Source organism: Saimiri boliviensis, chromosome 9, assembly GCF_048565385.1.
Source record: "Saimiri boliviensis isolate mSaiBol1 chromosome 9, mSaiBol1.pri, whole genome shotgun sequence".
Classification (NCBI taxonomy): Eukaryota; Metazoa; Chordata; class Mammalia; order Primates; family Cebidae; genus Saimiri; species Saimiri boliviensis.
Genome location: NC_133457.1, coordinates 8880859 through 8896308, shown reverse-complemented (window position 1 = coordinate 8896308; position 15450 = coordinate 8880859). Strand labels below are relative to the sequence as shown.

Below are 15450 nucleotides of genomic sequence, written 5' to 3'. Positions count from 1 at the left end.
TTTTTTTTTTCAGCACAGGAAAAAATTCAAAAGTGTTCTCAGTGAAAGTTGTGGCAATTCTCACAATAACTTACCTGAGTTTATTGCTTGAATATTTTAAATGATACTGCCATGTTAAAGCTTTTTCATCTTCAGCCATGAGTCAAGTGGTCTTTGAAGACCCTAATGGTGCTCTAAAAAGCCGTGGACCCACGGGTTCACTCCCAAAGCCCACAAACCCAGTAGATACGGGTATGAGTTTCCTATGGTTCTTTCTCAAAAGAACAAAATCTCATCTTGCCATATTTTCTCTGAGATAGTCTGAGACTTTCTTCCTCTACACATCCCAGAAAAGTATGATCTTTTTCTTAATTTTAAATATTTAAATAGTCCTCTTAATTTTGGGTCTTTAGATCAAAACATTGGCTTTCATAGCTTCTAGAAAACCCTTGAAAAAGTACATGAAATTTTCTAGGTCTCTGCAGATGGAGAAAATCAGAACTTTCATCAGTTTTCCAAAGGTGTCTGTGACCACAGAATAGTTAAGGATCAGCACTGAAATAAAGCATAAGAGGCATTAAGGTGGTAAGGGATGAAAGAGGACCAAATGAAAAATACAATTATGATAGTTCTTGGGTTATCAAGCACTGGAGTTTTTCCTGTATACCTGGACTCACGTTCTCTATTCTCAGTTGCCCATACATTTTTGGGTCTATCTTTCTTAAGGCAGCCATCTTAGCTTTAAGATTAGATGAAAATAACTTAAAATTTCCAAAATATTTGGATTGCTACCAGTGACTATTGAGAGCGTGTGGAGCCAACTCATAATGGAATTGTTGAGCTCAGATAGAAGAGGTAAAACTGAATTAAATCTGAGTATCTTGACATAAGCAATTTGATAAGCGGACCCATGTGCCTATCAGGATAAAGGATAAGAAGGGCCAGAGAATACCTGGTAAATCCTAACATTATTTATAAAGGTTTTAATTTATATGCAACTTGACTGGCCCCTAGATTTTTGTTGTTTTTGTTGTCATTATTTTTCTCCTGACTTTCTCCACCAATTTCTGCTCCAAGGCTTTGTTGAGAGTCACTAACTATTAAGTATTGGAGATTTAACTGTTATGAGAAAGCCTTTTGGTCAGTGATTTGTTATATCAAAATCTTTGTAGGAATGATCCGTACTTGGGTATTAGGGCTTAGATCCTTACATATACACATATCCTCATCTCAGAAAACCCAGGGACAGTCTTTTGAAAAATAGAAATTAGAAAAGTTTGACATAGAAGCTAGTTTATGCCACCATTTCTTGTTGGTCTCACTCAGAACAATAAAGAAATATTATTGTTCTTCCTTCTCTATAACTTACCAAAGGGGAAAAATTGTAGTTCATTATAGAAATACTATCCAATATCATGTGACCTTCAAAGGAAGAAGCTCTTCCAAACTGTTCTTCTATTTTTCCTCCAGCTTGGGTCCCATCTCTTATGTTCTCTTGCTCAGCATAAATGGTGTATAGTTATTCACCATTGTCTATTCCAGGGAGTTCCCTTGAATATCTAGAATTGCTGTGCTATAGTCATTAAGGTTGTGAAAAAAACTCCTTGCCCAACATTTGTCTCTGTTGAGTTTTGAACCAAACAGGAGCTAAATTTGCTCATGGGTTTTGGAACTGAGGAATCCACCCTCTACTGCAGCTGATGTGTGCTTTTTCCTTTAGGTGATTGCTGAAGAATTATCTGGCAATGATGACTACGTTGAGCTTGCATTCAATGCACGAAAATTGGATGACAAGGTAAAGTGTTCGGCATTAACCTTATTGAAGGAGGTAATAAAGCTAGCACACAGTTTAATCAGATTTCCCCCTGCAGCTATTTTTTCCTTTTCACCCACATTATCAAACAGATCCAAAAATTCAGAGAGGTCTGCAAAGTAAGATTTTCCCCAAACTAAGAAACGATTAATGAGAAGGGGAAGGGACTATAATTAAAACAGGACAATTTTATTACACCAAGACTGTTTCCAAATGCCACAGGTCACATGTGCACAGGTAAACATTATTTAACTCCATTTCTAGGGGCATTCTAAGGGAGAGGAGAAGATGTGAAAGGGGAGAGAAATGACATTTATTAAGCACTTATGTTGGCCAAGTACAGGGTTAAGATCTTTTTATACAGTATCACATTTATTCATTGTACAGCTCCTATTTATTAGGTATTAATACTGAACCCCTTTATGCATTCACTGGTTCACTCTTATATTTATTCCTTTGTTCACTCATTCGTCATTATTTTTCCAAACCTTTGTTGGGTGCTTGTTATGCATGAGATTCTGGAAAAAAGACATATCAAAAATAGACATTCCACTCTCATATCTGCAACTTGGAATTCATCATTGAAGTGAAACATACATCTAAAAAACAATGATATAGTAATACTATAACCATAATAGAATGTGATAAGTGATATATAATAGTGTGTCCTAGTAAGGCCAACTTATTCTACCTGGGGACATCAAGAAATACTTTATCCTTACAAACTAATTATATTTGGATTTTAAAAGTATCTTGAGTAGATTATGTGAAGCCATCACAAACTGCTACCTTTTTAACATTAGCATGAACTAGGTGCTGGGAACTGCAGTGTGCATTGATGTCAGTTGGGAGCGAGCTTTTAACTTCACCTTTTCATAACTGTTATACTCCTTCCCCTTTATCATCTCCCCAAGTTTCAGAAGAACTCACAAAACACTTTGTAGTATCTTCCTGGCGCTATTATAAGCCATTGGGTCAGTGTATAGCAGTTTTAAGCTAATTGCTTAATGGCTTATAATGGTTTCTCTATGCTTAGTAGGCTCTTAAGTACCTCTGATTTTTCCTCTAACTGATTTATGTTACAGTAAAAGGGGACTTGGAGGTTTCTTGGACCAGTTAGCTTTGAAGTGTTTGAGCAGTTTCTCTTTAGTCAAGTGAATACTTGCTCATAGAACTGAAAGAGCCCCCTGAAGCATTTAAAATGGTTCTAAATGGCTATTCCCACTATTGGCTGTACTGATTGTGCAGGGCCCTGATCATTGCTAAGCCTCACTGCCCCAGTCCTGGACACCCCAGTTCCTTCAAATGTGGCTATATGTCCAGATCCTTAGTAATTCAGAGAACAAATCAGAGGCATTTGCTCCAGTTTGGACTGGGAGGTAAATGGTCTCAGATGGAAAGAGGGCAAAGTTGTAGAATTGAGGAGTTAAATGATACCATAAAGATCGTTTCACACAGCCTCTTCAGGAAACAAGGGCTCAGCAAGTTATAATGATTTACCCAAAGACATAATACTACCACTCTGGTTTTTTATTGCTGCATGGTAAACCATCCCAAACCTGGCAACTTAAATGAAGAGGTATTCTGTTATAGTGAATGATTTTGAGGGCCAGAAATTCAGTCAGGGTTCAATTGAGCAGTTCTGCCATCTATGATGTTGATGCAAGTCACTCAGTGGTATTCAGCTGGTAGATGAACTTATCTGGATGGTCCACACTAGCGCTACTCACATGCCTGGTACATGAGATGGCTGAATGGCCGCACTTAGCTGGAACAGTCCACCAGAGTGCCTACATGGTGGTCCTGGGGTAGTCACACTTCCTTTAGTGTATCTGGCTTCTCCCAGAAAGAGCATCTCAAGAGAACAAGGGAGATGCTCCATGGCCTTTTCTCACCCTTCCTGAACTTGGAAGTCATTGTCATCACTTCTGTTGCATTCTTTTGGTTAGAAGTGAGTCATAAGGTCAGCCCAGATTCTAGAACTCCACACCATGCTGGGGCAGTGGCAAAATCATACTGTAGAAAAAGCAGATGGACTATGAACTTGTGGTGGGCAAGTTTACAAAATGCAATCTGCCACAATATTTTTGTGATAGAAATAGAATAAAATAGTACAATTATTTCATGTCACAGCTGGAAAAATAATTCCCAGATGCTCTCAAGGAGGACTCTTTTCTAGCTTTTAGCATTAAAAATATTTGTTATAGCTACCTACATGTTAGCTGTTAAAACTTACTGTATCTAGTTAAACTTACTGTATGACTAAAAGTTACTATAAAATAATCCTCCTAATTTTATTGTGTTAATGAGTATCACAAAAGTAACTAGTTTCTACATATATTTAAAAATTAAAGTATGAATATGTAGGGAAAAAAATGCTCTATCTACTTCAGACAATGGTTGTAGGACATCTGGATCTGCAGTCCCTTGGCAGTAACTCTGGTAGCCCCCAGGAGTCTACACACTTCAGGTAAAAAGCCCCTGTATAATCCAACTGCCTTATTTTTTATAGATGCAAGTTTTGTGTTTCAGAGATGTAAAATGACTTACCGAAAGCCACACAAGCACACACTCATAAAAGAAATCAGTGCAGGAGAGGGATTCAGTCAAACTGTGATAAAATCTAAGTCTTTTGAAGCACAGAGTTCATGAATAGAAGGTGGTTTGGTCTCAGAATATGGAGGACTTGGAAATGCTTTCATGTATTTCAGGGAAGTAGGAAGCCAGGAAGAGGGGAGGTAAGAGAGAAGGTCAGGCAGCAGTCCTCCAAGTGTGATGCATGGACCCAGTGCCTTTGCAGGGAATCCATGAGGTCAATACCGTTTTTGTAATAATGCTAAGACATAATTTTCGTTATTCACCCTCATTCTCTTATGCATGTGCAGTGGCATTTTCCAGAGGCTATATGTTGCCTCAAAACAATAGATTGAATACAGCACAAATATGAGGATTCTGCTGCATTCTATTAGCTAATCATTAAATTGGTTTGCAAAAATGTAAACTAATGCCATTCTTCTCACTATTTTTTAAGTTTGGAAAATATAATTATGATAAATATTTCCATTAAAATACTATTTTTGTTAGGATGTAGTAGGTTTATTATTTTTTAAATAATATAACAAATATTGTAACAATTTAACAGTTTTATAATATGATAAATATTAATACATACAACCTTCATAAACAAAAGCTCTTTGGGAGCCCCAGTAATTTTTAAGAATGTAAAGGAGTCTTAAGACCAGAAGTTTGAGAACCCCTGTTACAGGATATATGAGAAACCATTAAGTACTTTTGTGAACCATAGCAACAGAGAAATGCACCATTCTTTTTGACAGAAAGAGTCATTTTTAATTTGTCTTTCAGCAGCCTAGCAATCATCTCCCCACACTTCAATGAGAGCACATAAAATAGCTTAGGTTTGTGAGAAGTAACTTATTTATCTGATGTTAATGCAATCACTTAGTAAAGAAAGTTGGTGGGGGGTGAGTTGGAGAGAGAGAGCATGGGGAGAAATGCCAGGTGCAGGTGATGGGGAGGAAGGCAGCACATCACACTGCCATGTGTGTACCTATGCAACAATCTTGCGTGTTCTTCGCATGTTCCCCAAAACCTAAAATGCAATTTTAAAAAAATGAAGAAAAAAATAAAATAAAATAAAAAGAAAGGGACTTTTTAACTTCTAAAACACATTTGTTACATTAGCAACTAGTTGGCAGTTAATCTAACAAGTAAGTAGAGGCAGAAATGTAATAATCACTTTGCAGCATTCAAGCTGACAAAAGATTCTTCCTCTTCCCATTCTTGAGAAAGTATTCATATTGGTGCATTGGAACTAAATCTCACACTTGTGGTCTCCACATATGTAACAGTGATAATTATAGACTGCATTTTTAGTGTTCCCATGATGCTAGTTTGATGGGATGCAACATAAGTAAACACATCTGTCTCTAAAGTAGAGGTTAGCCAACTTTTAATAAGGGACTACATGGTAAATATTTTAGGTTTCGCAGGACACATGATCTCTGTCTCCACTACTCAGCTCTACCTTTGAAGCATGAAAACAGCTGTAAACAATGCAAAAATGAATGAGTGTGGCAGTGTTCCAGTAAAACTTGATTCACAAAAACAAACAGGAAGCCAGATTTGGCTCATGTGCCATAGTTTGCTGACCCCTACTCTAAAACAATGTAAAATCTCTCCCTAATGTGCTGTGATTTTACTGTTTAAGTATGCCTGCTTAGAAACTGTAATCTAGTCTGCATTAATGATAGAAAACTCATAACTACTGAGCATCTATAATGTGCCAAGTGTCAGGTGTCTAACCTATGTTATCCCCCAAACTCATAAGCGTATTCCTAAAAGTTAGTATCTTTATTTCCATTTTACAGATAAAGCACACTCAGTTAAGACATTTCCCGGATTCACAAAACTAGTAAGCCATAAAGCCTGGATATGCCTGCGTCTTTCAGATAATTTCTTCTAGGTCCAATATTCTATTTACAAGATCACTGTTATACATATACATTGCTTCCTAATTGCTTATCACCCTCTCACTTAACTAAATTTCTTTTATATCAAACTAAGAAAGCAGAATAATATGGTCTCTGTGTTATTAAAGAATTTTACCACAGCAAAACTTCAGTAAAATGCCCAATTCATTCATCTTTATTGCACTGAACTGTCCCAGTGGCCACCTTAGTGCTGATAATCAAGTTTACAAAGCTGAAAATTCCTGATTAATGTGACCACACAATTAGACCCGAGTTGATGTTTTGAAGCTATGAATTTCTGAGTGTGCACTTGAGATACTGAGGTACTTATGAATTATTTCATTTCCATGAATCAGATACCTTCTTAATAGTAATCATCTCTGATACTTGTATCATTTTTTACAAAGTGTCTTCATGAATTTTCTCTTCTATTGATAATCATCATAGCAGCCAACTTTTTTTTTTTAAGAATTCAACTTTTATTTTTAGATCAGGGGTTACATGTGCAGGTTTGTTACATGAGTATATTGCATGACAGTGAGGTTTGGAGTACAAATGATCCCATTACCCAGGTAGTAAGCATGACACTCAATAGGTGGTTTTTCAGCTCTTGCTCCCCTCCCTTTCTCCCTGCTCCAGTTGTCACCATTGTCCATTGTTCCCATCTTTATGTCCATGCATACCTAATATTTAGCTCTCACTTACAAGTGAGAACATGTGGTATTTGATTTTCTGCTGCTCTGTTAATTTCCTTAGAATAATGGCCTTCAGCTGCATCCAGGGTGTTACAAACAACATTATTAATTTTTTATGGCTTTGTAGTATTCTATGGTATATAAGCACCAAATTTTCCTTATCCAATTCACTATTGATTGGCACCTAGATTGATTATATGCCTTTGCTCTTGTGAATAGTGCTGTGATGAACACATGAGTGCATACGCCTTTTGGCAGAATGGTTTCTTTTCCTCTGGGTATATACCAGTAATAGTATGACTGGGTTGAATCGTAGTTCCATTTTAAGTTCTTTAAGAAGTCTCCAAAGTGCTTTCCACAGTGGCTGAACTAACTTACATTCCTACCAACATTCCTACAAAAGTGTTTCCTTTTCCCCACAGCCTCACCAACATCTGTTATTTTTTGATTTTTTAGTGATAGGTATTCTGACTGGTGTGAGATGGTATCTCATTGTGGTTTTGATTTGCATTTCTCTCATAATCAGTGAAACTGAACATTTTTTCATGTGTTCATTGACCACTGGTACGTTGTCTTTTGAGAAGTGTCTGCTCATGTCCTTTGCCCAAGTTTTAATTGGGTTATTTATTTATATTTTTGCTTATTGATTATTTAAGTTCCTTATAGATTCTGAATATTAGATCTTTGGTAATATTTTCTCTCACTCTATAGATCACCTGTTTACTCTGTTAATAGTTTTTTGTTTTTTGATTTTTTGTTTTTTTAACTGTGCAGAAGCTCCTTGGTTTAATTAGGTCCTACTTGTCAGTATCTTTGTTGTTGTTGCAATTTGTTTTTGTTGCTTTTGAGTACTTAACCATAAATTATTTGCCAAGGCCAACATCCAGAAGGATATTTCATAGGTTCTTTTCTAGGATTTTTATAGTTTGAGGTCTTACATTTTAAGCTTTATTCAATCTTAAATTAAATTTTGTATATGGTAAAATGTAAGGGTCCAGTTTCATTCTTCTGCATATTGCTAGCCAATTATCTCAGCATTATTTATTGAGTGGGGAGCCCTTTCTTCCTTTTTTATTTTTGCCAACTTTGTTGAAGATGAGATGGCAGTAGGTATGTGGCTTTATTTCTGGGTTCTCTATCCTGTTCCATGGTCTTAGGTGTCTGTTTTTGTACCAGTACCATGCTGCTTTGGTTATTGCAGCCTTACAGTGTAGTTTGAAGTTGGGTAATGTGATGCCTCTGGATTTGTTCCTTCTGTTTAGGATTACTTTGTCGATTCAGGCTCCTTTTGTTCCATATGAATTTTACATTGCTTTTTCTAATTCTGTGAAAAATGATGTTTGTAGCTTGATATAAATAGCATTGAATCTGTAGATTGCTGGCCATTTTAACAATATTAATTCTTCTGATCCATGAGTGTGGAATATTTTTCCATTTGTTTGTGTCATCTGTGATTTCTTTCACCAGTGTTTTGTAGTTCTCCTTGTAGAGATCTTTTACTTCTTTGGTTAGATGTATTCCTAGGCATTTCATTTTTTTGTAACTATTGTAAATGGGATTGTGTTCTTGATGGAGCTCTCACCTTGCATAGAAATGCTACTGATTTTTGTACATTGACTTTGTATTCTGAAACTTTGTGGAAGATCAGTTCTAGGAATCTTTTGGCATAGACTTTAGGATTTTCTAGGTATAGACTGATATCATCAGCAATGAGGGACGATTGGACTTCTTTTCCTATTTGGATGCCTTTTATTTCTTTCTCTTGCCAGGGTGCTCTGGCAAGGACTTGTAGTATTGAACAGGAATGGTGAGAGTCAACATGCTTGTCTTGTTCCTGCTCTTTTTTTTTTTTTTTTTTTTTTTTTTTTAGATGGAGTTTCGCTCTTGTTAACCCAGGCTGGCGTGCAATGGCGCGATCTCGGCTCACCGCAACCTCCGCCTCCTGGGTTCAGGCAATTCTCCCGCCTCAGCCTCCTGAGTAGCTGGGATTACAGGCATGCACCACGATGCCCAGCTAATTTTTTGTATTCTTAGTAGAGACGGGGTTTCACCATGTTGACCAGGATGGTCTCGAACTCTCGACCTCGTGATCCACCTACCTCGGCCTCCCAAAGTGCTGGGATTACAGGCTTGAGCCACCGCACCTGGCTGTTCCTGCTCTTAAGCAGAATGCTTCAAGCTTTTGCCCTTTAAGTATGGGCAAAAAAATAATAAGTGCCATCTATGACAAACCAACAGCCAAGCTTTTGCCCTGGGCTTTTGGTTTGTCATAGATGGCACTTATTATTTTCAGGTATGTCCCTTCACTGTCTAGTTTATTGAGGGTTTTTATCATGAAGGGATGTTGGATTTTATCAAAACCTTTTTTTCTAGATCTACTGAGACGATCATATGGGGTTTTTGATATGTGTATATTGAACCAACCTTGCTTCCCAGGAGTAAAGCATACTTTATTGTGATAGATTAAATTGTGTTATGCCACTGGATTTGGGTTGCTAGTATTTTGTTGAGGATTTTTGCAGCTAACATTTTTCCTCACCGTGTACCAGACACTGGACTCAACATTTCCCATGCACCAGCAGCTCTAATTCTCCTATGTCACTATGAGGCAAAAGATGATACCCCTTCCATTACAAATGGCAAACTAAGTCTTAGAGAAATTAAATATTTTGTCCACAGTTATACAGATTATATATGATATAGTTGAGATCTGAATGCAATGCTAAAGCCAGTGTGCTGCATATAGATTTTCAGTTACTTATAGGCAGAGACCGTACCTGACCTTTCTTTCTTTGACTTTATTGCATGCCCTCCTGACAATAACGTTTTGCCTAATTCATTCATGATATTTAAAAAGAATGTGAAATAAAGTAGAAAAAACATTGCAATATGTAACAAATAAATATACAACAAGCAAAAGAAATAGGGTACTAAATTGTAGATAGATCATGATTACAAAATTTTTTTAAAAGAAAGAAAAGTATATGTAGAGTCTAGAAAAAGATTTACGAAAATACTATTGATGGCTATGGAATTATGGGTTCTTTTTTCCTTTTTTTTATTTTTGTCATCTCTTTTTCTGTATTTTTCATTTTTAAATAAAAGTGATGGTAACAAAAGTTTTCAATTATCAGTAAAAAGGAAAAAAATGAGAAAGTTCTTACATTGTAGTTAGCAATCCCCTGAGGGACCAATAATCTATTTAAAGAGGCAAAGCATGAAGTTACAAGAGGAGCCCAAGGGCACATAGGAACAAGCTAATGTAGCCCATATCCATAATGGAAACAGAGAAGGGAGAGGTTTTGATTTTTAAGATGCCTACAGAAACAGAAGTAGGCCTAAGGGGCAAATGTATTGAGTAAATGCATAGAGGTGGGAATCAGCTAGAAGTGTGTCTGAGAGAGAAATGGGCCATTTTGGGGATAGACAATGTTTGAAGGGCAAGATGATGATGAAAGCCACCATTTTGGGTTCTTGACAAGATGAAGGCTGTGGTAATCTGATAACCTTCAGAAATAGAATAGTAGGGGATGGTCCAGACTCTGGGTGTTACGGAGTATGGTGTTTGGTTCCTGGTTGGGTGGGAAGGAGAGCAAAGGGTAAGATAGTTATTCCCACCTCTCATCTCCTCTTTTATCCTACAAAGATTCTAGACTGACATTCTTCACTACAGAGCCAACTATATTTTACTTTTCTGCTCAAAATCCTTCAGTGCTTTCCCTGTCTCTCCAGGCCAGTGCAAAGACTTCAAATGAGCATTGAAGACCCTTCACGTCATGGAGCCAACTTTCCCAGCATTGTTGCCAACTCCTCCCCTATGCTTCCTTAAGCTACAGTCTAATTAAATTACTTGGGGTATCCCCCTCTATGTCTGTTCAAAACTCATCAACTCCCCTCTCTTCCCTCAATACTCCTTGTACCTTCATTCATTTATTCATTCATTCACTCATTTATAACTAGACCTGGATCATATTTATTTGTATACTTTTCTTACCAGCAATCTAGATGGTACTTTGGAAGACTGAGATCAAGTTCTATCTGTCCTTATATCTTAACATCAAGCACAAAAGCTCTATGATCAGTATATGCCCTACAGATATTTTGCTGAGCTGAAGACTGGGATGGCTGGTAAAGACATTGACAGTAAGGAAAAATTTAGAAGTAGAGACCAAAGGAAAGTAATGAGTTTGACTCTGGCTTGCTAAATTTTAGGAATAAAAAATGATTTTTAAGGCAAACATGGGCTTAATTCTGCTTTGCTAAAGTCTAGATTTCTGAAAAAAAAAATTTCCTGGTGAAATACACAGTAAAAGTGTGATGAAAAAGGTTATTGCTCAGATAACTTCCTATTCTATACCAGGTATTCATTCACTTATTTATATATTTATTCATTCATTCAATAAACATTGTATGCTACTAAAATCTAGACACTATGGAAAACATTGAGGAAATAGTAGAAATATAAAGAAAAATAAAGTTCTTCCTCTTTGAGAATTTATAATCTACTGGGGTAAAAATCAAGTTTTTAAAAGGGATAGAGATAGGTTCCATTTCCAACAATGAGGCACTTACTTATTGTACATCATTCTCTCACTAAAAACAAACAAAACACTAGAAAAGATACCAGAGACATGTATTTGAGAGTCCTGAGGCATTGAAGATTTGACGGGTCAAGAAACTGGGCAGAAGAGAAACCCATGGAGGTGATTTAGACATTCTGTGCAGATTTTCCACTCAAGGGAATTCCTAAAGGCTGATTCCTAAAATAGTGTGGATAGAAAGGCTGGGAAACCTAGAGAAAAAAAAGCTACTAAGAAGCAGAAACTGAGCAGAGCTTTTGGTGGTCTCATGAGACTGGGAAGAAAAACTGAAGTTCAGGGCTGTTGAGAGAGCAAGGGATAAAGACTCATAGATGTGTCAGAGAAGAGAAGTAGTCCAGCAGTCCTAGTGGCTTATCATCTCAAGGCCTTCACTAATTAGCAAAAGCAGCATAGAGAGAAACTGAATAAAAACCTAGAACCAAGAAATAGATAAACAGAGCCTTTGAGAGTCTCACAAATAAAAAATGGCATTGAACACTTGTCAAGGAAAAACACCTCTCATGAACACTCAGGTTTTCAGTTAGGGTCCTTTAAGGACTATACCCAAGGAGTAAAGGGAATCAGAAAATCACTGGGGCTTTAAAGACATTCGAAGAAACTCAACCTCTAAATAGCTGAATCCTAATTGGATTCAGGAGATTTCTCCCATTCTAATCACTTGCTAGAAGCTAAATACTCATGTAAAAACCTTCATGATCTTCATTACACATTGTCTACTATTTAATAAAAAATTAATAAGCATACCAAGAGGTGGAACCAAGAAAGAGATAATAAAAACAGACCTATAGGTGATCCAGACATTGTAGTCATTAAATAGACTTTACAGTAACTATAATGAACCTATTTAAGGGAACAGATACAGTGATTTTCAAAGAGCTGGAATTTGAATTGATCTTTGAAGGATACTTTGAATTTCAACTCACCACATACTGACTTTACAAAGAACTTAGCATCTGGGTGTAGTTCACTCTAGCCAAGGCTGGATCACAGCGATGAGGAACAAAGGAAGAAAGGGTGAGGCACATCATCACAGGTAAAGAGAAGAGAGTTTGGGTAGAATTGGGCAGCAAGAGAAGACAAGCATGGCCTCCCTTCCACATACGGACAATAGGAAATCAAGAGGGTTTTCCTGTTGATTAAATATTCCTTATTGATCAGGACTAGATCAAATGCAGGAGGAAAAACAATTCATTGATCTTTATGTATTTTAGGATTTCTTCAGCAAATCTGACCCATTTCTGGAAATTTTTCGTATGAATGACGATGCAACTCAGCAGCTGGTGCACCGAACTGAGGTAAGAAGGGTCATCTTCAGCTGTGCCGTCTTATCTCCTAAGATGATACATTGACCTGTTTTGAGAAACTGCTTTTATTTCTTAATGGCTATAGATATACACTTAGACCTGAAGTCTTCGATGTCCTCAGGAAGGTTCTGCTATTTTTAGCTTGGTGGTTTTTTTTTTTTTTTTTCACTTTTAATCCTCAGTTTAGTTGTCAGAAGAGTCTCTCTAACCCCAATTTCTGTTTTTGACTTTAAAAACAGATAATTAGCAACTTATTCATAGTAAAAGTATAAATAGCAACATTTAATTAGGATATTTAGGTGCCAAGCATTAGACTGTTATTTACATACATCATTTTATTTCTCACAAAAATTCCTTATACATCATGATGATGATGATAATGACCCTCATTTTGTCATTAAAGAAACTGAACTTTAAGGAGGTTAACTCACTTTCCCAGGTCTCACAACTAGCAAGGGGTGGAGCTGAGGTTTCAGTTGAGGTTGTTTGACTCAACTTCAGGATAATTTGAGAAGTCAATCTGCCTCCCTAGGGAAAGTACATACATTGGACTGATGTCAGTCCTATCATATGAATACCTGACCTTTCTTAGCAGCCACTTGGTCTCTCTGTATCTCCTTCACACTATTCCTCTTCTTTCTCCAAGTAGCCCCAACTTTATCTCTTATTACCCTGTTACCCACTACCACACATACATTCAACAACTAACCACAATCTCCATTTTTCATTCTGTTTTACTTGTAAAGGGATTCTGTAGTAGTAAAGTCCATTGATAAGGAGGAAGTGATATATTTGTGCTGAATGACTTGGAATTGAGAGAAGATCCAGTTATGCTTGCATACCAGTTGCAGAGTAAAAAAAGAAGAAACCCCCAGGACTTTTATAAGGTGTAGTTGCCATGTTCCCACAACATCACATTGGAAATCCAGTTTCCTGAAGTGACAGAGTTACAGGTGTTGTTAGGGGAATGTTTCACATCCTTGTTATGGTAGACAAAAATTAAATAGACTTGGATGGGCTAGTTGTGAATATCATCTGATACAAAGTTGATATCTAATAAAATGTGTTTAATAAAAGAATTAATAAATGGTGTTAATATAAATAGTATGTCTACTGCATGCTATAGAACAATGTAATTCTTTGGAACTTAATCCCTGAAGAATAAATTGAGGTGCAGCTAGCACAGTTGCCCTCAGTATCATCTCATCACCACCACCAAAAGGAGTTTTTCACCCGTTAAGTTTCCTTAGGTGAAACAAACTAATTTTGAGGGAAGTAGAGCCAGACGACCAAATAGAAGCCTCCACTAATCATCCTCTAATCGTCCTCCCCATAGGAACACCAAAACAACTCTTCACACACACAAAAAGCACCTTCATAAGAGCCAAACATCAGGTAAACATCCAGTACTTGGTTTTAACATCGTATTACAGAAAGAGGCACTGAAAGACGTAGGAAAGACATTCCTTCTTGAATTGCTTAACCACTTCTCCTTTATCCCTTTGGCAGTGGCTGCATGGTGCAGATAGAGAATCTGTGTGCTTGGGGAAGAGACAGTGCAGTGATTATGAGACCTTGCACTGGAACTCAGTGCTGCCCCATCACAGCAGAAAGCAATATTGGGCATAACTCATCCTGTGCCCATAGAGGAAGAATTTAAACCAGTCCTAATCAGAGGGAATCACCCATCTCAGTAGCATAAACCTGAATTCTGGCAAGCCTTGCCACTGCAGACTGAAGGATTTTGGGGTCCTAAATAAAGCTGAAAGGCAATCTAAGCCCCAAATACTGCAATTTCTGGGCAAGTACTGGTGCTTTGCTGGGCTCATAGCCAGTGGACTTGGGGGCATGCAACCTAGTGAGACACCAGCCAAAATCACCAAGGGAATGCCTGCACCACCACCAGGGAATGCGTATCCCATACCCCAGGCAGTTCAGTGTACAGGTCCAGGAGGCACTTATTCCTCCCACTTGAGGAGAGGAGAGGAAAGTGTAAAGAGAACTTTGCCTTGCAACTTGGATATCATCTTAGCCACAATAGAATAGGGCACCAGACAGAATCCTTAGGTCCATTCCAGGCCCTAGGTAACAGATGACATTTCAAGACAAACCCTGGGCCAGAAGGAAGCCTCAGGCCTTGAAGGGAAGCAAGATCCATTACCTGCTGACTAAAAATCTCCTGGGCCCCAAATAATCAGCAATTGTAGCCAGGCAGTACTCGCCGTGGGCCTTGGGTGAGAAACAAAGACATGCTGGCTTTACATGTGATACAGTGCATTCCCAGCTATGGTGGTTACTGGGAGAGATTCTTTCTGCTTGAGCAAAGGACATGGAGGAGTAAAGGGGGCTTTGTTTTGCAACTTAGGTACCAGCTCAGCCACAGTGAGGTAGAGCAGCAATTGGGCTCTTGGGATCCCCGATTACAGGCTTTGGCTCTTGGATAGGACTTCTGGATGTGCTTTGGATGAGCAGGGAGTCCATTTCCCTGAAGGGAGAGTCCTAGGCCTGGCAGTACTTACCACAAGTTGACTAAAGAATATTTGGGCCTTGAGTGAACATCGGTGGTAG

At 37.8% G+C, this 15450-nt stretch overlaps 1 protein-coding gene across 3 annotated transcripts in view; it reads left to right on the top strand.

The window, feature by feature from the left end:
• CPNE4 (copine 4) overlaps positions 1–15450 on the top strand; it is a 488529-nt gene that overhangs the window by 334302 nt on the left and 138777 nt on the right. For all 3 annotated transcript variants that reach the window (XM_074405452.1, XM_074405453.1, XM_074405454.1), the window contains exons 5-6: positions 1700–1774; positions 12790–12873. In XM_074405452.1, the coding sequence (XP_074261553.1) occupies positions 1700–1774; positions 12790–12873 (159 nt within the window). The remainder of the gene's footprint in view (positions 1–1699; positions 1775–12789; positions 12874–15450) is intronic.